Below are 25,531 nucleotides of genomic sequence, written 5' to 3'. Positions count from 1 at the left end.
GTATGTTCTCCTAGTTGATGGAGTCTTTGAACTTGAGTTAGAATTATTCTTGTAAGAAAATTCTGCTGTTATTGATAATCAAATTTCTTTCTCTACTTAAGAATCATAAAAAATATATAGATGAATACTCTGTGACATACTTTTGAATGGCTAAAAATTTTAATGCATGACATAACTCTTTGGACAGGGCTTAAGATAAAAATGATTTACATTTCTGACTTTTATTACAGAAATATTATATCGACAACAAAAAAAACAAAACAGTATTGTGGCACTTGTAAACTGAACCATAAACCAAAAACTGGAAGTGCATTTTCTGAACCCTTGAAAGCTCCTTTGAGTTAGTCATGCTTATGGTCATTTTATAAATGGAGAAACTGAGGCCTGAAAACTTAAGCTACCCTGTCCCTTAACAACAGTCAGTGGTAAAGCCAAGACTGGCAGCCAGGTGGGCTGACTCCAGACCCTGTGCATGTTCTACGACCTTGCACCTAAGGGACAAGAGTTACGGATCCAACTTGGGAATATTATCATGATCTCAGGCTCAAAAAATTATCTGAAACTACAGCTCTTCCTACTAAAATGTCAGCATCAGGTGGGATTTGGCAAGAGGCTGGAGATCCTAAAAAGATCCTTTAGCAAAGCGGGTTTTTGGCCGGAGTCTGTATGTTTCAAGGCTGTAAATCAGGGCTTAGGTGACCTCCACATTAACCTGGTTCCTAGCAAAGTGCTAACCAGGCAGTTGAGCCACGGCTGAATCAGTTGCTTAGGTGACCTCCACATTAACCTGGTTCCTAGCAAAGTGCTGACCAGGCAGTTGAGCCACGGCTGAATCAGTTGTTGCCACTCTTGTCTGTATGCAGGAGAGAGAGCCCAGGATTTCATCTTTAGCATGATGACTCGCTCCTTTTAGGAAGATGAGGTTGTCGAGGAAACTGGCTTCAAGCCTTTCCCCTGTGTATTCCTGATTTTTATCTCTACTGGGCCCTGGCTGGCCCACAGGCAGAAGCACAGAGAGATGAGAGTTCTAACAACAACTTGAATCAGGAGGTCCCCTGGCTTCTGTAAGCTTGGAGAAATCACTGTGGTTCCTCATGCTTTGGTGTGTCTGCCTGATTTTAAATCTACCTTGTGGAAATACAGGATAATAGTTCAAAATGGCTTCAAGTCCATACCCTGCTATATCACCTTCATGTTTATAGGCAAGTTACTTAATTTCTCTGTGTCTCATACTCCCATATTTAAAATAGGGATATAACAATATCTATCTCAAGGAATTGATATGAGGGTTAAATAACACCAATTGTTAAGCAAAGAGCCTGACACAGAATAGATAATCAATAAACATTAGCTATTCTTCATAATGATAATAGTTATTACTATTTTTAGTATATAAATATTTTCCGCATTATGTCAGTTTGGTAATGCCATACATAGAAATTAAACAACCCTCATTCAATCCAAAAGAGAATCCTCAAACTCTATTTCAGCCTCCCATTTCAATCTTCTCCTGCACAAGAAGACAAGAGCCTGGTTTAGTTTTCATCACCTCTCCCTGTCTGCCCTCTACTAAAGATGTGAAGACAGTTAAATGTTCATCAGACCCTGAGAGTAAGAGAGGATGTGTTATATTTAGAAATCATTCTGGGAATATGAGTCACAGAGAAAATGATGGAGCAGATCTTAGAGGCTTCGGAAGAGTACAATTTATCACTCAAAATATGTTTACTGAGTACCTACTACGTGCAAAACATAAGGCTGCACACTCCTGGGGAAACAAAGACAGTTGGTTCCCTCAAAGAGCTTAAAAATAGCAGAAGAGATCAGATGTAAACACAATAATACAGCTATTCACAGCTTGACCCATGACCATGACTGTCAAGTGAGTTGGCTGTACAACAAGACCCAGAAGAGTCCAAGGTATCTCAGGGGGCTGAAGGACTTGGTAGGACTTGAAAGTAAAGAGAAACTTGGATGTTGAAGGTTGGTTAGGAACTGAACCAGAGAGAAGCAAGATGGACCTTCCTTGAAAAAGGTATGAGGGCTACTACACAGGCCACGTTTAGGAACAGTGTGTAGAGCAGTTTGGGTGGAGGGGAGGGATCAGGAACGTGGGTAGTTAAAGATAATCCAAGAAGGTCTGCTAGAGCTGCTTCCATTCCTCCTTTAGTTTCAGGCTAGGGCACAGCCCTAAGTGGGGTGGAGACAGTCACTGCCCAGGCGTGGAGAGCGGCCTCTTTGTGACACTGTGAAAGAGCAGAGGCAGTCATCTGGAGCCAGCTGGAAGCTCACTCTGCGTCCACACACAGTGTGACTCTGGCCATGACAACACGGCCAGACTGGAAACCAAGTCGCTTCATCAGCACCCTCGGGGCTCAGTGCTGTGGGAGGACTCCCGGGAGCACCGCAAAATCACACAGTCAGCATTCGCCTCCAGGAGGGCCAGCCAAGGCCCGCTGCCACTGTGTCTGCACTCAGGAAATGGCTCACTCATAGCTCTGGGAGAAGCCCAGAACCATCTGTTTGGGTCACTGCACCCCAAAGACTGAAGCACAGGCTGCTTCATGAGAAAATCGTTCTTTCCCGGGCAAGAGAGACGCTGCTGAGTCACAGATACAGTCCTCAGAACCTACCAATTTGGGCCATTTGTGTAAGTAATCCCTATTGATCTGGAAAATTCAAGGTTGATTAACTTGAGGTCGAGGAATTTTTCACGTTCTGCTGTCCCTGGGAAACAGGAACAGAGAGTTATCTTTGGGAACAACAAGCAAACTACCCAACTGAAAAGACGATATCAAATCTCTGTCTCTGTGGGCGCGAAGAGTCTTCAGAAGTGCCCATCTCCTCTTGCTGCCCTGTAGACTTCCAGAACGGCTCAATCAGCAGCTACCTGGCAGGACCCTCCGCTATGTAAATAACCAAGAACATGCCATGGTTGGCTGGGCTAGCAGATGCACAAGTGGAAGAGAAGGTAGGGGAAGCTGGAACCGAGCGAGAGCCATCTGTGCAGGCATCCGAATGGAATCTCCCAGCAAAGAGGGGAGTCTTTAAAACACACTCAGTCAGCAAATGGGGGATTCTGAAGACAGCGCTGCAGAACAGGTGAGGAGGGGGAGGCAGTGTGTGGAGGCAAGGCACGTGAAACACAGCAGCAGAACTCCCCAAGAGCTGAGCTCCAATCCCTGCCTGCCTCCCTGGCTCCGTTCTTGGGCACCTCCTGCAGATGATGGTATGAATTTTCTCCTGGTAAGATCTTTGAACTCCTAGCTCAGTTACCTCTGGAAATGAAGAAGTTGCTGTTGTTGCTGCTGTTGTCGTCATTTTCCAATCTCCTGGCACTTCTGCAGTGAGAATAACTTCAGTGGAGACATGAAGTCAGTCATCTATCTGCTCATCATGTCTCCTGGAGAGCAAGCAAACTTTCAGCCTCTTGTACCCATGTGCGTCTTCCAGATGTGGTGACATGGCCACAAGTGCTGGACTCTGCCACACCACAGGGACCATGTTTGGAAGGCCACTCTGGTCCTCTAGATAGCACCAGGTTTGCAGTCTGAACTTGGAGAACTTCTTGCTGCACCATTCACTCATTCAGACGACACTGTCTGAGTACCCATGCATTCAGCACCACCCTAAGGACCGTAAGAGCCCTCCAGAGGGGTTTTCTCTCCAGTAGAGGGTTATACAGGCATTATAACCATGATTAACGAGAGAGACTACAAATGACTTGAGAGGAGAGAAAGAAAGATTCTCACCTGAATGGGCAGGGTAAACTTTCACGGAAGAGACAGTTATTGAGCTGGACAAAACTTGGCTATGGGGGGATGAGGAGGAAAGCACTCCGGGTTGCAGCGATACCTTGACCAGAGGCTCAGAGATGGTCAAGCTCGGGAAGGCTCTGAGAACAGCTTTGCTGGAGTTTGGCCAGAGACCAGGGATGGGGAGGAAATGAGCAGAAGCTGGAACAGCAGTTGGAAGTCAGGTTTTAAACTCTATCTCTTACTCTCCCTTCCTTTGCTCTGTTCTTCTGTTTCCTTCCTTTCCCTCCCTTTCACTTGCTTCCTTTCTCCCCAACCAAAATCCCCTCCATCTAACCCTAACCTTCCATCCTCCCATCCAACCCAAACAGTGCAAATGGAGTGGATGTGGGATTATCATAAAACATCTACTGCTCTGGAGAAGGAAGTCAGAGATCAACTGTCCTCCCCAAGAGGACACAGCCCACTGCCACAGGGTGAAAGGAGACACCCAAAACTCTGGCTGGGGGTATGAGCATCTCTGCAGCACATGTGAAATCTGTAGGCTCACAGAGAGGCCCTCCTGCTTGGCAGATACAATATGCCAGAGACCTGACCCAGAAAAGACGCAGGAAACGTCAGTTGAGAGAGGCGGTATAAGGAAGTGGTTAAGAAATGTCCACTTTGGATCTGACAGTCACAGCGCCATCAGCTCTATAATGGGCATAATGGATTAAATCAGACAATGTTCATAATGTGCTCAGCACAGGGCCTGATCCATGTGAATGCTCAATAAGTGTTTGCTTTTACTGTTTTATTTATGACAAAGAACTAAGACCAGGAAGGGCTAGAGTCCAAGCCAACCAAATCAAGAGAATTTCAGAGGGAGCTTACACATGAAAAGACCTCAGGCTTTGGAATCAGACAGACCTGAGCTGGAACCCTGACTACACCATTCTCTAGCTGTGGGACTTAAATTGACCCAGCCTCAGTTTCCTCAACTGCAAGATGGGGTTGATAATACATCCTCGTTTGTATATGAGGATGTAGATAATACATCCATTTTGGGGAGGGTTATTGTGAAGCTTACAGATAACATAACCAAAGTTCCTTCATATACTAGGTCCTCAATTATTAACAGTAAAAAACACTCAAGCTGTGATTTTAAAACATTTTACTTTGTCTAGTGCCCATGCTTAGAGGCTCCTTGAAAGAGGTATGAATTGCGGGGCTACCCACCCAAAGCTCCAAGCCCCACACCTTTTCCTTCTCATCCTCCACCACCATTTACCCAGGACTATCATGGATTACACTCCTGTAGTGGCTGCTCAGGAGCCGCATGGCTAAATAAATAGGCTCAGCGAGCATGCTGGCAATGTTGTTCCATACTAGAACGCTCCATTGATTTAAAACTTAATAAAACAATGGCAACTCCTGCTTTCTTTCTTACTGTAATTAAGCATACTAAGTTCTTCAGGAATGTTTAACTCTAAAATCACACGGTCACACAACACTCTGCTGATGGATAAACTCAGCAAAGGGAAGAGCAAAGAGAACTATTTTAAGCCCTGGAGGGGGAGGAGAAGTGTTAGTAGGAACAGCAGCAGCAGTAACACCGACGCCCACCTTAAATCGTAAGTACCAGGCCATGTACTGAGCACCCAACACACGTTCTCCTCTCTCACAGATCACAAAGCTAGGAGCAGTGAAGTGGCTTGCCCAGGGCCACACAGCTAGAAAATGTCGTATCTGGGATTTGAACCAGGATGGTCCAGCCTCAGAGCCTGTGCATGTAACCACTCCACTAACTGCTTGCACGGAGAAGAAGAGTCTGAAGGTTAAGTTATCAGTGTAGACAAAGCAACTAGCTGTGCCAAGGATGTGGGGCTCTCAATAGTAGGTCTAACAAGAGGGAGGGACCCAGGAGAAAGCACACTGATGGGATGGGCATTTGGTGTTCATTCATTCATGGAAGGCTTACTCCGTAACTGGTGGGTGTTACTGCTCAGCCCTATTCCATGCACAGACTCACAGAGCTGGGAGCTCCCTGTGGACAAGGATTGCAACTTCTCTGTATTTCCAGTGCTGAGCCCAGTGCCTGGTAAGGGGCAGCAGTGAAGAAAAATATGCTGAATGAATGAATGGACAAACCAACAAACTAAACTAGTCAACAACTGACATTTCCATTCCTCTTCTTCCCTCCTCAACTCCCATGACTTGAGAGCTTTGCCAAGACAAAACGGGAGGGAAGAACATTAGCACCATTGAACCAAATCCTATGAGATGCACCAAACAGGAAGTGGCACCACAGAACTATACTAATTCAGTCTGACTGTCCACACTAAGAACAGCCCCTTGACAACTGGTACAGTATCTGTCTCTTTTTGCCTATGTAGACAGTTTCCAGAGGGAGGAAAAAAAGATTTCTAGACGGAAAGGCTAGTGATGAGCTAAGTGGAAAATCTTGACCACAGTCACACTGGACATCAGCCTTTGATGGTTTATCTGTATAAAATAAGTCATTTTCTCTATAAGCACTGGATGTCATAAATTTTTCTCCAGCTCATTTATTCTTCAGCTTATCAAATCATGCACTGCCGCATCTCATTATTCTGTAAATGAGGCTCAGTGTCAGAGAAAAAAATCTGTTTAAGGATTATGGAAATCATGCAGCCTCAAAGCCTCAGCTCAAATGTAGCCCTCTTCCCCTCCCCACTAAAGGGGAAATGCAGGATTTAACAGCTTTTAAGGTGGAGGAGGGGAGGGGCATCGAGGACAGAGAAGAAGTACTTCCGCAGGTTCAGGAACCTGGACTGCACCTCACTGACGGAGGGCTCCAGAGTGAAGGGGGAGCATCAACATGGAGCTGAATAGACTTGATGGTGGCCCTGACTGCCCTAGCAGAGACCAGCCCACTTTTACCTAAGTGCCTGGATAAAGCACTTTCATTGGAGGATAAGGAGGGAGGCGCTGGATAGAGAGGGAGTGGCCTCACGCACCTGTTAGGCTACATGAACCTTTCCAAAGGCAACAACACTTCAAGAAAATCTGCCAAAACAACGTGGAGGTCAGAATAAAGATAAGGAGGGTGGAGTAGTACCTCGGGGAGTAGGGAGGAGGACAGAGAAACAAGAGGAAGAGGGAAAGGAAAAAATGGGAAAGGAAAGGAGAGTCACGGGCTTATTTTTATTTATCAAATACTAATACAGCGCTTACTATTTGTCAGGTACTGTCCTAAGCACTTTACAAATACTTACTCACTCAATCTTCATTATTAGCCTCATTTTACAGAAAAAGGAAGTGAAGCATGGAAAGAGTCAATGATCGAAGAGCATATGGCCAGCGTGTGGCAGGGCCCGGACTTGAACCCAAGCAGCCAGGTACCAGTCCACACGCTTCAACACCCCCCATCAGGAAAGTCTTAGCCCTGTTGTAATATGAATATATGGCCCAAGGGTGTTAATATTCCATGAAACAGCCCTAAAAATACTTAATAGTTAGTTAAGGAATGTTGATAGCTCTTCAACAACTATCTATTCTTAATATATCAGATATTTCCTTACAAATGAATATAAAGCAGGGAAAAGAGTGAAGGGGATAATTTTCCTTCAGGCTATAAAAGAAAAATAGTAGCACATGGTCCAAGTGAAAGCAAAGTAAGAGCCAAGATTTGGCGAATATGCCCAAACGTTCCCATATGCCAGCATTATATTCTCACTAAGTCACCAGGGTCTGGGAGGAATAGGAAGTTTAGGTGAGATATTAACAGAAAACCAGCTTGGGCACAAATGTTGTTATACTAAACATGAAGGCTGGTCAAACATGCCACCAGAATAACCGGCTTGAGATGGACTCAAGAACCGGCAGCCACATGAATTCTAGTCCCTCCTGACCCTCAGGTCCTGTTCTCCAGTCTCCTTCTCCATTATGGGGAATTCTGTCTCAGAGCTCCCTCCTACCCCTCTCTGCAATTTAACTTCTTAGCTCCCTGCCCCAACCCAGTCCTCTGGAACAGTCCATCCCAGCTGTGGGTATGGTCTGACGTGTATTCTCTGGAGAGGCTGCTCTGCTCCATGTAAGCCTACCTTAACAGTCTCAGCTCCAGGCCATCACTCCCTACTAGGAAGAGTGTGAATCATGTCGATGGGAAAGCTGAGGTGGTCAATCCAGTTCTTCCCTTGAAGAACTTTCATAAATGTGTGCCATGCTCTCAGTCCAGAATGGTTTAGGGACAGGAATGGCCTGGGCAATCCTCTTGTTAGGATCCAGATCATTCCATCCTTTTGCGAGCCAGATGCCAAAGAAATCTGGCCCAAGACAACACTGATTTTCTGAGTTCCCATTCTGTTCTATCTAGCTGTGGGCTTTCCTTCCTCTGTTCCTCTCTGACCCTGCTTTTAAAAATCCTCCCCCTGCTCCTGCCTTCATTCCCTGACTGAGTGCCCTTCTGGTCAGGGTGTTCTTTGTGTCTTGATGGTGCGCCTCATGTTACTCTCATCTTCCTTGGGTCAGGAATGATGTTTCTCTGTGCTTCAAAAGCACAGTGGAGAAAAATCCTCTGATACACATTGAACCATGCGTCATGAAGTTATCTTTGAAGTCCTGCTACCAATACAGGGAAGTGCCCACGTAAAGATAAATAACAATCTGGGCTCCAGCTATCAGCTGCCGTCAGCTTACTGGGAGCATTATATTATAAAGTCTGTCTACAAATAAATAGCATGTTTGGAGCTAGGTTGCTTTATTATGGAGGAAGAAAGGCCACTGTGGAAATTAACAAAGGTCTAATCAGAGGACAGAGTCTCAAGAGAGACCCCCCCTGTTTTAGTCGGGACCACTGTCCTCCGAGGCAGGTAAGGGCGAGTGGGAATGGCTCCTACTGTGTTCTCTCTCAGAATTCTTCCCCTCCTGCTCTGCTGCCCAATTTGTTGTGCTGATTTGTCTGCAGGAGGCAGCAGAAGAAGCACGGATGGGCTTTCCCCAGATAAAGACAAAGAGGCCAATGGCAGGGATCAGGACGGGAGTCCTTCCAGAGCAGCTGCAGTGCAGGGAGCCACAGGGCGAGCCAAGTGGTCTTCCGCTACTTCATGAGACTGTGTGTTTCTCCAGGGCAGGACCATTTCAGCACCGAGGGAAGGCTAACTGTTGAAAAACAAAACCGACCGCCCCCCCCCCATGCCTGCAAGTTGACCTGCAACGGGACGACTTGCCGTGATCAGGCTCTGAGAATTACTGAAACATGTGCATGATGTTCTGTTGTTTGCTCCACTTTGTTGTGAGCCAGAAAGGGCACAGGAAAGCATATGATGGCCTGAGGGTTCCTACCTGGGTTGAGGAGAATCTGTTGCTCTTGTTCTTGAAGGGAAAAACCACAATGGTTGACATGAATCCAATAACGTTACCCCAAAAAAGCCTCATTTGCAGCTAATGATTGAGTAATAGTATCACCAGGGGCTGCTGCAGGGCCAAATAGAGCTTTGATAGCATCCTCGCAAATCATTTGGTTGCTACTGTGAGTTCCCAGAAACTGGAAACAAGAAGCTGTTGCCATCTGCGTTGAGAATTTTTTAAACAGCTCTATTTATATTGTTCTCATAATGAAAAGGGAATGTTTTGCATTTCCCAGAAATTGCTGCATATATCCTCTTAATACTCAATGAGGCAAATGGGATGAAAATTGGGACATTATGATCCAGGGTAATCCACTGAAAATGCAATCTCTTTGAAGAATGCCCAGTCTATCTGCTCTAGTCCATGGGTCCCAGCTCCTATGGCATATGGCTATCCTAACAGGGCCAAAGAGCAGGCTGCCTAAAGCAAATAATGGCTTCCCTTTGTCACAGGGAGGAAATAAGCTAATGAGCATAATTTTCTCAAGTGTAAACTTTATTCCCATAAATGTTACTTACATATTGCCTATTACCAGTTTCTACTGGCCAAGACTCAGAATCAACTAAAAACAAATGGCCAAGTAGCACCAAATATTTGCAGAAAAAGGATGTTTGGTTACAGCAACTCAAGTCAACCTGCTGAATCAATCAGAAAAAGGAAGATGCTGTATATGAATCTAGGGATGTCTCGTGGACCATATGTGCAGAGTGGAGCTGGACCTCAGAGAGGGAAGGACACTACAGAACCTCTTTCTATACAACTTCATTCTTCTTTCTCTCTTTGTAACTGGCTTGTTTTGCTACTTAGTCTACACAGTGGAAGGTAGCTGCCCAGATCCCTGAAGGTTACATGTTAACTCCTCAGTAAATAAAAAGACTGCCTCTCTCGATCACAGTCTCAAGTAGCCTGGGCATATACCCTGAGAAAACCATAATTCAAAATTATGTGGAGACATGTACCACAATGTTCACTGCAGCACTATTTACAATAGCCAGGACATGGAAGCAACCTAAATGTCCATCGACAGATGAATGGCTAAAGAAGATGTGGCACATATATACTATGGAATATTACTCAGCCATAAAAAGGAGAGAAACTGAGTCATTTGTAGTGAGGTGGATGGACCTAGAGTCTGTCATACAGAGTGAAGTAAGAAAGAGAAAAAAACAAATACTGTATGCTAATGCATATATATGGAATCTAAAAAAAAAAAATGGTACTGATGAACCTAGTGGCAGGGCAGGAAAAAAGACGCAGACATAGAGAATGGACTTACGGACACGGCAGGGAGGGGGAAGCTGGGGCAAAGTGAGAGTAGCACTGACAGATATACACTACCAAACGTAAAATAGACAGCTAGTGGACAGCAGCTGCCTAGCACAGGGAGATCAGCTCGGTGCTTTGGGACAACCTAGAAGAGTGGGATAGGGAGGGTGGGAGGGAGGTTCAAGAGGGAGGGGCTATGGGGATATATGTATGCATATGGCTGATTCACTTTGTTGTACAACAGAAACTAACACAACATTGTGAAGCAATTATACTCCAATAAAGATGTATAAAAATAAATAAATAAATAAAAAGAGGAATTAAAAAAAAAAAATAGCCAGCTGAGAAAACCTAATGGATCCAGTTTAAGTCTGGGTTCCAACCCTACTCTAACATATATCAAGAAGGGTGAGGTCAACAATACAAAATGTCCACAAAAGGCCCATCTCGTAACCTGGCATGAGGGCAAGGCACATCCAAGAGAGGGAGGTGACAGTGAGAAGCTACTGCATGGGGATACAATGTGTCAGCGCTCCAGCATGCTACAATAAGCAACAGGGATCCAAGCCAAATACCACTGAAATCCAGTGGGGAAATACTGAGGAGTTTTAACATGTCCTCTGGAAACTCCACTGCAAGAACTTTTTCTTAGACAACATAGGAAAAGAGAGAGGAACTTTTCTACAATATCTCATTTAACCCTACAAGACAATGTGACAGGCTTTGTCTTGCAGAGGACAATATTGAGGCTCAGAGAGGTGAAGTAGCTGGCCCAAGGCCACCTGGCTAGTAAATGGTAGAGCAAAATTCAAACGCATGTCGACTCTAAAATCCCATTCATGCTCCATCCATTCCAATATGTTGACACCCATATGAACTCTGCCCAGAGATAAGTGTCCTTGGATTGGAGACAAGCATCTACCCAGAAGCTGACTGTCATTTTCTGTGCCTGAGACTTCTCAAGGCCCTCAGTTTACCAAGCCCTGATGCAGCCGGTCCTATGAGGGCCAGTCCTATGAGGGCTCATAGCAGAGAGACCCCCAGCATCTCCAAGTCAGAAGGGCCCAGCAGGTACCTGACCTAGCTGCTCTGGCTCCAACACCCAGGCCACCCTCCCCAGGGGAACATGTCAGCCCCGAGCTACTCATAGGTCATATACTGTTCAAGTGCTACCGATGCCATTTTCCTGTTTGCGTTTTGTTTTTGTTTTTGTTTTGTTTTTACAGTTCGTTGCTCATCCTAACTGTCAACAGCAATTGCTTACCATGTGGTATGAAAATCTCTCAGGCTTACGTCAACAGTCTATCGCTGTGAAACTCCTGGCTGTCTTTGGAGTCTCCCTAGGCCTCCCTTTTCTCGCCATAGCCTATTGGATTGCTCCGTGCAGCAAGGTACAGACTGCTTAAGGTGCATGTCTTTGCGGTTATTTCTTCTCTCTACTTAGCATAACCTAAAGTCCATTTTGTCCAAATATGCAGCTGATCATTTCCCACATTTAAAGAAAATAGCCCTGAGAGACCCAACAAAAGTAGAAAACCACTTAAGAGGGAAAATGCTAAGATTTGCTTTTTTAAATCATTTTCTTAAAAGACAGAGGAGTGATAAAATGGAAACTTTTATACACACAAGGCATAATCTGATCAATAACAGAATAAAGGGGGAATAAAGGCACTGTTCCCTTTCTAATTATGCAATGTCCTAAACACGGCCTCCAAACCCATAGTAATAATAATTATAATAATGATAATAGGAATAGCCAACATTTATTGAGTACTTTCTTTTTGCTAAGCCCTTTTCATGCAACACCTCATTTCACTCTCTCAATTACATTATGATGCACATACTTAATAAGCAGGTTCAGAAAAGAGAAACAACTAGGAGCTGAGAGTCAAAGCCTTCTCATACTGGGGCACTGCAGACCCATCTCAACATCTTCCCGTTTTCCTGGCATCCTTGTCTGGGTTCTGGCCCACACGGGCAGCTAATTAGGTCACTAGAAGGAAAAAAGACAAAGGAAAAAGGAGGAGAGCTGGAAAGGCGCAAAGCTGGGTTCTTTTCTCGCAGGAAGGGGGAGTGTCTGGTGCCTGCCTGTAATGGAAGGAGTGGAACCTGCAAGAGCCAAGCTGCCGCACCTCCTGTTCCACCCTCCCTACAGCCCATCTGACCCAAAGCCACAAAAGGCATCAGCAGTCACTCCAGCTTCAGGCAAGAGCTAGCGCCTATAAAAACAAATCATGTCGAAATTCTGAAATATGTTTTGTAGGTTAAGTGGTCATTAAAGTTTCCAAAGCTGCATTTACTTGGTGATACAGTAAAAAAGCAATTAAGCTTAGGAAATCAACATTCAGTAGAAGAAATATGACTACAGGGAGATTAGTTCCACAGGGAATTTGGTCAGCTAAGGCAGTTAATAAAAGTGTCATCAGTGAATGGATCCTCTTGTCAACTCCACCAAGACAAAACTCATGCCAGGACGATGGGCCCAAGACTTCAGATCTGCTAATGAGGCCACCTAACCAGGCAGGCAAGGAACTGACTGCCTTAGAGTAGGAGGGGTGTCAGAGAAAGAAATTAGGACTCAAACTCCTTCTTCTGTAGAATAGTGTTAAAGATAAAAGTCCTCATACTGAATATTTGTGGTGTTCAACCTCATATCTATTGAGGATTTTGTTTCTATGGCAGTCTACCATGACACAGACTTCTAAATCGGTATTCCCCAAATGATACATATGTAGGGTAAGGCTATTTTTTTCTGTCCTTTATCATGAGCTGGAAAAAGCACAGTGAGTGAAGAAAGACTAACCAGATTGAAAGCTGGATTAGCGCTGGTCATTGGTTTTAGGCACTTGTTTTCATAGTAGTATTATCTAGTCTGTGCTGCAGGTTAGATCATTGCCTTCGTCCAGAGATGGACAGGGGTGCTGCCTCCACACTCTCTAAGCCACAAACTAATTCTAGGACATCAATCATTAAAACAACAGCCGAACACTGCCAATCCTCACTTTTGCTGTAAGACTAAATGTGACGGCTTCCAGGGAACTGGGACTAAGCAACACCAGCAAATTGGTTTGCCTCTACCTGCCTGGGGAAACGTTCAGAAAGAGATGATATGCCAGTTGCTGACTAAATTTTTTAGATTTTCAGTAGGTCTGAGAAGAATCTTGGCCAATATCATGCAGATGTGATGCAAAAAAAAGGATGTGTGGAAGGGGGAGGAATCCCGGACTTTCTGGGGACCCAGTAAATTCAAGAGACTGATGCCACCATGGAACGTAGGGGTCAGACTTATGGTGTTTTCTGGAATATTCTAGAAGTAATGATTGCAGGAAAGTTTGGCCCCATGGCTGCAGCTTCCTCTCCTCTGTTCAGAGGCTTGTCTGACTGACATTTTGTGTCCCTGGAATGTCCAGTAAGACAAAAAAACAGCTTGTACACTAAGCCCTTGCTTGTGGCCACTGGCAGCTGGCGGCAAGAGAGGGTGGCATTTGATGAGGAAGACTGGAGGTTCAGACTAGGGAGAGATGCTGGAAACTCTCTGGGTGCTCTACTGCAGCCATGGCCTACCCTGTGGGCAAGTGGCTACCAGGTCCCAGTTAGGTGCTTACACTTGTGGGCTAAGAGCCCAGTGCCATGGAACACAGAGGTGTGTCAACAAGTAAAAGCAGGTGTCCACCCTGAGGGCTTGAGAATGCAGTTCATTTGCAGCTAATTCAGGAGCACTACTCAGTTATTCTCACATTCACCTATTTTCCAGAGTAAAAGAAAAGTACCCAGGAAGTCTGGGCTTGAGCCAGAGACTGAGTACAGCAAGCCTGGACTTCCCGATATGTTCTCAGCTCCTAAGGGCCAAGTAATGACAGAGCTGCTTTAGCCCATGTTTCAGACTCACCAGTTTTGCTCTTCAGGCAGAGGAGAACAAGGCCTATGTCTCCCAAAGCTCTACCATCTCTTTTTATACCTAACGCTGTTACCTGACTCAGCGTTAATGATTCCCCAGCTAAGAGCTGCTGGTATATATTGGCTGACTTTTCTCCTTTCTTTTGGTTCACCTGGTGACCTTGTGAAAGGAGGAAGTTTACCCCAAGCATAATTTGCTTCAAAAAATTGAGATAAATATGGAATGTCACCAAAAAAAAAAGAAAAAGAAAAAGGAAATCACTGAAATGATTTGATCTCATCTGACCTTTATCAAAGTTTTACCAGTTAAAAAGATGCTTTCGGGCTTCCCTGGTGGCGCAGTGGTTGAGAATCTGCCTGCCAATGCAGGGGACAAGGGTTCGAGCCCTGGTCTGGGAAGATCCCACATGCCGCGGAGCAACTAGGCCCGTGAGCCACAACTACTGAGCCTGCGCGTCTGGAGCCTGTGCTCCGCAACAAGAGAGGCCGCGATAGTGAGAGGCCCGCGCACCACGATGAAGAGTGGCCCCCGCTCGCCGCAACTGGAGAAAGCCCTCGCACAGAAACAAAGACCTAACACAGCCAAAAATAAATTAATTAATTAATTAATTTTTTTAAAAAAAGATGCTTTCAAGCCCAGAAGAAATATAGGAAAGGTGCATCAATTCCTAACCTCGTTTTTCCTCCCTATGGCTTAAATCAAGTGGGACTGAGCCCAGGGTAACCTTCTACATCACTGCAGGGCCTTATCAGGGTTTTTTCTTATCATCTGCAATAAATACAATAATTTTTACAGATGCATCTTCTGCCGGAAGATAACAACTGGAAGGAGGGAACAAAGAGAACATTAAATTCCTCAAAGCAGCTCTTATGGGGAATCCCAGGGCCAGCATGGGTGTACCTGCGTGCAGATTCCTGACATCAGGTGCCTTGCCTAGATGAGAAGATGGAGAGGTGTCCCCAGGTCCTCATCCAGGTAGTCACTGGAAGATGTTACATAGAGCTCACTGATAAAGGATTGAGGAAACTTGGCCATCAATCCCTTAAGAGCTGTGTCTACCTCCGTGTTCTCCACCTTTTTCTGACATTTCTGGGACCCTGCTGGGACACACAGATCTGGTATCCCTTGCCCTCTCCTCAACCTTTCCTCTCCCCGCTCTGCAGTCATTCTCCAACTTTCCTACCTCAGCTAGGACACAGTGACAGGAAACAATGCAATGACTATCTAAGGATGTCGCCTGTATACACCAAAGTATCCCAGCATCTTGGTTGGGAACTGGGGCTCCAAGATGCCAACACAATCAGATAAAATGTTGAAAAATTCAAAGTATGTATTTGACATCACATAAGTCAATATGAGACATCGTTTGATTCTGTTGGTTTTTTTTTACTGAATTTATGTAAGGTATTTTATTTGTCTTTATATTTAATCTCTACATTCTGAATTTAGTACATCTACCTATGGCTAAAAATAATCTACAGTCCCTATTTTGTAAATAATAAGGTTAAACATTACTAAGAAATGTCATTTGTAAGATGTTTGTGGGCCCCCTAGTTTTCAGGTAAACACCTTTTTCAACACTTCTGAAGTTATTCTAGTGCCATATGACAATTTGACAATGCAGGTGAATCCGAACAAGTTCTTTCCAGCACAAATAAGGATTTCCAATGTTCAGACTTGAAACGCAGTCTTTTTTAAAAAAAGATTACAATTATCTTTTTACATTTCAACAGATGGGTTCTATGACATTAGAACGTTACAATAATTACTGGCACCATTAACGTGGATGATTAGCATACTGAAGCCTACTGAAAGAACATTATCAAGCCATCTGATTTATAAATGTTATGTTGAACATAGTCATAGTTAGGGAAATTTTACCAGGAGAAACTCCTATAGCTGATCTTTTGCTGAACCAATACTCTACATGCTGGGTGACATTTCACTCTACGACTCCTGAACGAGGCAGAACATGAATATCAATTAACTAGTCACTGGCTATAACTGAACATTTGCCCTGGAGAAGGAATTGAGATCCAGAAAAGACTCCCCTCTTTGCTCTTGTCTTATCAGTATACCTGGTGAGGTGTTTAGGTGAGGGTGTTTAGGTGAGGGTGACAGCAGTGACCTGGAAGAGACCCAAGTGAATTCATTTACAGTGGTCAGCAAAGACTGACTGTGCAGCCCCCAATTTAGTCCTCAAAGATCCAAGTGGCCTTTGGATGGCAAGCCAGGGGTAAGAAGATATGACCAATACCTACTCCCTAAAAGGCATCTTTTGGATCACTTCAGGCTCACATGGAACAACTGCACAAGTTAATCGTGTACTAGGCCACTAAGAAAATCTCAATAGTTTTAGGGTAGTATCACAGAGGCTATGATCTGAACACATGCTGCAATAAAAATAGGATTTTTTAAAGCAAAGGGGGAAAAGTCCTGTATATCTGGAAACTAAATAACCTCTGAGTTTAAAATGAAATCAAATGGGAAATTATAAAAATATTTATAACTGAATACAAGGAAAATGCTACATGTCAAAATTTATAGGAACATAGCTAAAGCAGTACCTAGTGGGAAATGCATAGCTTTAAATAAATTTACCAAGATATAAGAAATGTGGAAAATAAGTCATCTAAGCTAAAACTCAAGAAAATAGACAAAAGAGCAACAGAGCATATCCAAAGTGTTTTTTTTTTTTAATTCTGAACTCTACTGAAACATATTTTTTTCCTAGATTCATAAAGCATAAAATTCACATCCACATGGTTGGAGGTAGCTGTGCAGTCAGATTGTAAAATGATGTTATATTAGTGTGTTCTACTCCTTTCTCTTACCGCTCCCATTAAGTCTTCTAAACAGAAAAAATTAAAGTGAGTAGAAAAATGGATTTGGTCAAGCAGCCTCTCACATAAAAGCTCTAGAGAAAATGTCTGGGTTCAGTTAGCAGCTTCTGTCCAAAACTGAGGATTCTCTGGTTCAACTTTCAGCAAAAGCCTTTTAAAGAGAGCCCTGAATTTGCCTGGAGCTGCCAGATTAACATGTCTTGTATATATTTTGTTTCCAGCTAGGACGAACCCTGAGGAGCCCTTTCATGAAATTTGTAGCACATGCAGTTTCTTTTACAATCTTCTTGGGATTGTTAGTTGTGAACGCATCAGATCGCTTCGAAGGTGTTAAAACCCTGCCCAATGAAACCTTCACAGACTACCCAAAACAGATCTTCAGAGTGAAAACTACACAATTCTCCTGGACAGAAATGCTCATCATGAAGTGGGTCTTGGGTAAGCATGTCACTCTTTTAATGTCTCCTCCCCTAATTATAATAGGACATTATTAAACCCTGACTTCAGAAGCTCTTCCTCTCCTCTTGAATGCATTCTTGGCAGACAAAATGGTGAGGAGATGACCAGCAAGGAAGCCAAAGTCAACTTCTGTATGTGCTGGTGTAAAAGATGCACAGACCTGTAATATAAATCCCAATTTTGAAAGGAGGTGTTTGGGGGAGATTCTTTCTGTACCTTTCCTTATGTGTGTATTGAAAGTGACTGTAAAGTGTGTGTGTGGCGGGGGACATATGGTTTTGCTCATTTAAATACAGTCTACTAGAAGCCTTAGGAAATCAAGTTCCGCCTCTGAAAAAAAGTATAAGATTGCATAGCTTCAAAGATGTTTTTTGTTACCACTGAATACTGATACATAGTAGAATAGTAATAATATAAATCTAAAAAGTTAGGGGAGTAACATGTTCTCATTATTTGTGTTAGTGAACGTAATGAAGCTGTGGAATTCCTCTTTGTGGTGCTATTTTGTGCTGCCAAGGTCTGCCACTGGAATTGCCAAGGAAATCCTTCCAAATTGCCTCACTGACTAGTCAAGAAAGGCTATCTCTCTTTTGCCTAACTCACAAGAACTATTACTAGTAGAAACAAGCAAGATAAGATAAAACTGGCAATGGCTAAAATAGTACATAGCCAACTGTGTTGCAGATTTTTCTAACACTGAAAACTGCAAAATTTATTGGTAAAAAATCAGATTTGGTAGGAAACAATGAAAACCTGCAAAAACTATAATCAGTGATATTGTAAATAACCAAAACTTGATCAATAAATTATAAGATTTACATCAAAAAGATTTGAATTTGATGGGAATGTTTTGAGTAAAACTGAAAATAAAAAAGGCAAAAAATGTATGCAGTATCAAGATTTTATCAATTAATTAAACTGTCCTAATGGTATTCACCCCCAATTGCTTTTCTTAACAAAAATTCAATATTGGCGTTAATATTCATTATGTTTATGTTCACAAACATTGAGTCAAAACGTATTCAGGGTCAAAGTGTCTGTACTTTCAATCAACAAATTCACAAAAGAACAAATACCTGAAAAGACAGCCCAGTACATGCCCTGTGCTAATTAAATGATATTGCCTAAGAGAGCCACAAGAGTTGAACCATTGGAGAATATCCCATAGATCCCCAAACTGAGAACAACTGGGAGTATGGTCTCTAAGCTGGATCTCTCAATAGGCAGAAGGTAATGAGGAGAAGAATGGTTTGACCCAAAGGGCAGAGACAGGAAAGCACACCATGCTTCCCAGGAACTTTTAATCAACCAGCAAGTCTGTAGCCAAAGGTTCATTTTGTAGAGTCACTGGTACTCAAGTTGGAAAGGAACATTAAAGCCTGCTGCAGAGTAAGTTCTGTGGCTTCACTTTCACAGTTGAGTCTATCCCAATTCTCCCTAGTATACCGGCCCCACCTCCAATTTAACTAAATTAAGCACTTTAACACTAGGCACTTTACAATGGACTGAATGTTTATATCCCCCAAAATTCATATGTTAAGACCCTAGTTCCAAAGTCATGGTATTAGAAGTGGGGCCTCTGGGAGGTGCTTAGGTCATGAGGGTGGAGCCCTCATGAATAGGATTAGTGCCCTTTACAAGATATCCCAGAGAGCTCTCTCACCCTCTCTGTGCCATGTGAGGACACAACAAGCAGTCTGCAACCTGAAAGAGGGCTCACACCAGAACCCAAACATGCTGGCACCCTGATCTTAGACTTATAGCCTTCAGAACTGTGAGAAGCAAATTTCTGTTGTGTATAAACCACTCAATCTGTGTGACTTTGTTATAGTAACTTAAACTAAGACACGGTTAAAAAAAAAAAAACTCACATGTTGCATTTATGGATAAAACAAAGTATTTATGGCACCAATCACTCACCCATCCCATTTCCCCACCTGGGCTGCAAATAGAAGACAGGTGAGTCCAAGCATACTCCCCATTCAGTGGGTGCTACTATATGTTAACCATGGTACTCCTACTGAGCCATGACTTCTTCCTGCATCCTCATATTTCTCTTCCTGGGTGTCAGAGCATTATTCCAACAAGAGGGAAGCATCGCTAGCTACAGAGGTCCCAGCTTTTGTAGTCTGGTCCCAGCTTCTACCCATCAAAGCAAAGCTGAGTTTTCAAGACCATTACATAAGAAGTATTGTAAAGGGGAAGACTTATTTTTCATTGACCTACTTCCTGTCACATTTTAGACAGAAGAAAGATTCAAACTACTTTTTCTTACTAGATTATATTTTTCAAACTTTTATCATGAATAATTTTAAGAACTGCAAATTTCGAGAGAAGATTATACTGAACCCTTTGTACCAATCACTCATCTTCAACAATTAGCAAATCAAAGCTAATTTTTGTTTCATCCTATTTCCCTTCTCTCAACCCTGTAGAATTTTGAATCCAATCCCAGGTATCACAAAATTTCATCTACAAACATTTTTGTGTGTATCCTAAAAGATAATTTTCCTTTTACTTTTTTCTAATCTTTCTGTGCTGCAAGTTCACTGACATTTTTTCTCCATTATCTGTGACTTTAATCCCCAACCACTGAATTTTTCATTTCAAATATTATATTTTTCAACCCTTTAAGTTCCACTTGGTTCTCTTTTATATCTTTCATTTCCTTCCTCGTGATGTTTGTATTTTCCTTTAAATCCTTGAACATAATGTACATATTTATAGTAAGAACTGTTATAAAGTCCTTAACTCCTAATTTCATCATCTCTATCATTTCTGGGTTACTGACTAAACTTTCTCCTGACATGGATCATATTCTCCTACATCTTGGTGTGTTAGTAACTTTTGATTGAATGATGGGCACATTACATGTTATATTGGTGAGCATCTAGATTTTGTTGTCTTCCTTTAAAGAGTTTTTTTGCTTTATTCTGACAGGCTGTTAAATTCTTACAGATGAGTTTGGTCCTTTTCAAACTTTCTTAGAGTGGACCTGGAAAAGCTTTACCATAAGGATTGATTATCCTTGTACTATAGAGGCACACATCTGGGTCTCTACTAAATGCCCAGGGTAATCAACAAGGATTCTCAACTGTGGATGGTCAGAGCTCAAACATCTTTCCACTCTGGGTGAGCTCTAGAAACTGTTCAGCTTGCAGCTCTCTGGCTGTTGTTTGTGGAGTTTTACTCTATGCATTCATGACTTAGCATTCAGGGAACATTCAAAAGGACATCTATGTAAATTTCTGGACAATTTTTGTTTGTGTTTGGTTTTGGGTTTTGGTTCTGTATAGTACCTTTCTCTCTGGAACTCTGCCATATAACATCTAATCACTTCAGCCTTCCTGAACTCTAATCTCTGTGTATTCAACTCATTGGGACTGCCTTCTGTGCTTCTGGAATCCCTCTCCATACCCTGCAGACTGAAATGTGCTTCCAGAAAAAAATAAAAGACAGGGCTATCATGTGGCTTACCTTGCTTGTTTCTCTTAAGGATCACAGTGCTCTGCTATTTCCAACGTCTGAAAATAGTTTCTTTTTTTTTCCAGTTTACTGCTCCATCATGACTGGTAATAGAAATCAGGATTCTTTTTCTAAAACAGAACTACAAACATAAAAAAAAATTAATAATTTCTTTTCAAATACCCAGTCAGTATTCAAGTTTCTTTGACTGAGAAGACAAGTTGAATAAATATTTGCCTACCTTGCTTTCTCTCTTCCTTCAGGTCTCTGTTCACATTTTACCTTATCAGAGTAGTTGAGCAGGTAAGAGCAAGCTCTCTTACCTCCCTCCTCTGATAAGGTGAAATGTAAACAGAGACCTAAAGGAAAAGAGAAAGGAAGCTTTGCAGACATCTGGGTGAAAAGCATTCCAGAAAGACAGATCAGTATGTGTTAAAGGCCTGCATTCAGGAGCAAGCTGGACAAGTTTGAGGAACAGCAAAGAAATTAGTGTGGCTGCAGAATAAATAAGGGGGAGATGGCAGAGATGAGGTCACAGGATAGGCAGAGTCAATCATGCAAGGCATTGGAGGCCATGGTACAGAGTTTAGATTTTACTCTGAGTATGACTGGAAACAACTGGACAGTTCTGAGTGCAGAAGTGACATCCTACGACTTCATTTTCTAATGGACCACTGGCTGCTGTGTAGAGAATAGATGATTCTGGGACAAGAGCAGAAGCAGGGAGACCAGTTAGGAGGCCACTGCAGTAATTCAGACAGGAAATAGCTGGTTTTGAGGAGGTAGTAGACGGTTATTATATTTTGGAGGTAAAATCAATAATATTTACTACTGGATTGCCTGTGGGGTGTGAAAGAAAGAGAGCAGTCAAGGAAAATTCCAAGTTTTTTAGCTCAAGTAATGGTATAATAGAGAGTTCCTCTAAGGCAGGAAAGACCAGGGGAGGAGCAGTTTGGAGAGAGAGTAGATATGGAAATCAAGAGTTCAGTTTGAGATTATCTATTAGATCTCCAAGTGGAAATGTCAAGTAGCAACTGGATACAGATGCTGAAGGTCAGAGAGGCTGGGGCTGGAAACATAAATTTGGAAATGTCAGTCTACTTAAAGTAAATTATATGCAATACCTCAACTGTGAATGTGGACATACGAACCGAGGACCAAGCCCTCGGGCACAGCAATATTTCAAGGATGGGAAAATGAGAAGTATCTTACCCAGCAAAGGAGACTGAGATAAGAGAGTGGTGTCCCAGAAGCCAACCAAAGTCACTGTGTCAAGACCCAGGCAGAGATCACTTATGTCGAGTGTTGCTGATAGATCAAGTAACATGCGGCCTGAGACTTGACCACTGACTTTGGATGCAAAGTTCCTGAGTAGCAAGAGGGGATGGGATCCAGCAGGCAAGCAGAGGACTTGCCCTTAGCAGAAGTGTGGACACTTCATCTACTCTAACAGGAGGAAGGTGGAGTTGAGGGCACAGAGCAGGTAGCTTGGTAAATGCAGTGCCGAGTACAACGTGCAAGTTTTCTGATAGTGTTGTTTCTATTTTCTCAATTTTTTTCTCCATAAATATTCTGTAGTTATTAAGCATTGTATTATGTACCAGGCACTGTGCCAGATACTGGGGAAGCAGCTATAAAATAAGACTAGTATTATCTTGTCTCTATTTTCTGGAGCTCTTTAATTATAAAATACAGCTAATAATAATAACAACTTTTAAGAAAAAGACATTGAGCACTGTGTTCACTGTGTTCTTTGGACTGGCACACCCTAAGGTCCACAACCTGATATACTCTGCTCAGACACGGAGAGCCTCGAAATGGTATCAGGCCCTTACTGAAGGAGTCCTCATATGCTACTCCCGAGCACTGCCGGGAAGGCCTTGGAGCAACCAGAAACACAACACACAGTTCTCTTCCCCCGTGACTCATGAATGTAGTCCTTTAGACAGACTGGCTATACAAACCATGACTCCCTTGCCACCAGGAGCAGCCCTAGAGCTAAACAGGACTTTAGGACTCTAACAAGTTCAAACTGGTCCCCCAGTGATGGAGAGAGAGGTGGACCACTAAGAGATGAAGGGCCTTGACCAGGTGTCCTTGCTTCTGTCCTTCCCACCCTGTGCCTCAGTAGATGCTCAGCATAGGAGCTAGAGATCCATTTAAAATGTAATCAGGTTTTGTCACTCTTTGCCTCAAAACTCTTCAGTGGTATCACATTCTCCCTCAGCATGACAGCCAATGTCACTATAAAGGCCAACAAAGCCCTCCACCTCTCTACCCCACCTCTATGCCCTCATCTCCCATCACCTCCCATCTCATTCACTCTCTTTCAGCCCCACTGGCTTCCTTGCTTCAAACTGTTTCTGCCTCAGAAACTTAGCTTAGGCTGTCCCCTCTGCCTAAGAGTTCTTCCCACGGGCAGCACCATGGCTCACTCCCTCACTTGCTCAGGTCTATGTTCAAAAGTCTCCTTCCACCAACCACAAGCACTGAAATTGAAACTGTGATTTAAAATCTTCCAACAAAAGTCCAGGACCAGATGGCTTAACAGGTGAATTCTATCAAACATTTAGAGATGAGCTAACAGCTATCCTTCTCAAACTCTTCCAAAATATAGCAGAGGGAGGAACACTCCCAAACTCATTCTACAAGGCCACCATCACCCTGATACCAAAACCAGACAAAGATGTCACAAAGAAAGAAAACTACAGGCCAATATCACTGATGAACATACATGCAAAAATCCTCAACAAAATACTAGCAAACAGAATCCAACAGCACATTAAAAGGATCACACACCACAATCAAGTGGGGTTTATCCCAGGAATGCAAGGATTCTTCAATATACGCAAACCAATCAATGTGACACACCATACTAACAAATTGAAGGATAAAAACCATATGATCATCTCAGTAGATGCAGAAAAAGCTTTTTACAAAATTCAACACACATTTATGATAAAAACCCTTCAGAAAGTAGGCACAGAGGGAACTTACCTCAACATAATAAAGGCCATATATGACAAACCCACAGCCAACATTGTTCTCAATGGTGAAAAACTGAAACCATTTCCAGTAAGATCAGGAACAAGACAAGGTTGCCCACTCTCACCACTATTATTCAACATAGTTCTGGAAGTTTTAGCCACAGCAATCACAGAAGTAAAAGAAATAAAAGGAATCCAAATCGGAAAAGAAGTAAAACTGTCACTGTTTGCAGATGACATGATACTACCCATAGAGAATCCTAAAGATGCTACCAGAAAACTACAGGAGCTAATAAATGAATTTGGTAAAGTAGCAGGATACAAAATTAATCCACAGAAATCTCTTGCATTCCTATACACTAATGACGATAAATCTGAAAGAGAAATTAAGGAAACACTCCCATTTACCACTGCAACAAAAAGAATAAAATACCTAGGAATAAACCTACTTAAGGAGACAAAAGACCTGTATGCAGAAAACTATAAGACACTGATGAAAGAAATTAAAGATGATACAAACAGATGGAGAGATATACCATGTTCTTGGATTGGAAGAATCAACATTGTGAAAATGACTCTACCACCCAAAGCAATCTACAGATTCAATGCAACCCCTATCAAACTACCAATGGCATTTTTCACAGAACTAGAACAAAAAATTTCACAATTTGTATGGAAACACGAAAGACCCCAAATAGCCAAAGCAATCTTGAGAAAGAAAAATGGAGCTGGAGGAATCAGGCTCCCTGACTTCAGACTATACTACAAAGCCACAGTAATCAAGACAGTCTGGTACTGGCACAAAAACAGAAATATAGATCAATGGAACAGGATAGAAAGCCCAGAAATAAAACCATGCACATATGGTCACCTTATTTCTGATAAAGGAGGCAAGAATATACAATGGAGAAAAGACAGCCTCTTCAATAAGTGGTGCTGGGAAAACTGGACAGCTACATGTAAAAGAATGAAATTAGAACACTCCTTAACACCATACACAAAAATAAACTCAAAATGGATTAAAGACCTAAATGTAAGGCCAGACACTATAAAACTCTTAGAGGAAAACATAGGCAGAACTCTCTATGACATAAATCATAGCAAGATCCTTTTTGACCCACCTCCTAGAGAAATGGAAATAAAAACAAAAATAAACAAATGGGACCTAATGAAACTTAAAAGCTTTTGCACAGCAAAGGAAACCATAAACAAGATGAAAAGACAACCCTCAGAATGGGAGAAAATATTTGCAAATGAAGCAACTGACAAAGGATTAATTTCCAAATTATACAAGCAGCTCATGCAGCTCAATATCAAAAAAAAACAAACAACCCAATCCAAAAATGGGCAGAAGACCTAAATAGACATTTCTCCAAAGAAGATACACAGATTGCCAACAAACACATAAAAGGATGTTCAACATCACTAATCATTAGGGAAATGCAAATCAAAACTACAATGAGGTATCACCTCATTGTCAGAATGGCC

The 25,531-nt window shown here is 42.6% G+C and overlaps 1 protein-coding gene across 5 annotated transcripts in view; it reads left to right on the top strand.

Moving 5' to 3' along the window:
• Positions 1-25,531, top strand: part of TRPC7 (transient receptor potential cation channel subfamily C member 7) — a 126,211-nt gene that overhangs the window by 55,952 nt on the left and 44,728 nt on the right. For 3 of the 5 annotated variants that reach the window (XM_007172189.2, XM_057540738.1, XM_028163983.2), the window contains 2 exons: positions 11,618-11,782; positions 17,354-17,570. In XM_007172189.2, coding sequence (XP_007172251.2) covers positions 11,618-11,782; positions 17,354-17,570 — 382 coding nt within the window. The remainder of the gene's footprint in view (positions 1-11,617; positions 11,783-17,353; positions 17,571-25,531) is intronic. The other 2 variants (XM_057540739.1, XM_057540737.1) reach the window with 1 other exon arrangement.

The sequence above is a fragment of the Balaenoptera acutorostrata genome, chromosome 2 (assembly GCF_949987535.1).
Source record: "Balaenoptera acutorostrata chromosome 2, mBalAcu1.1, whole genome shotgun sequence".
NCBI classification, from domain to species: Eukaryota; Metazoa; Chordata; class Mammalia; order Artiodactyla; family Balaenopteridae; genus Balaenoptera; species Balaenoptera acutorostrata.
Note: the sequence above shows the minus strand (reverse complement) of the source record. Positions and strands in the feature narration are given on the sequence as shown.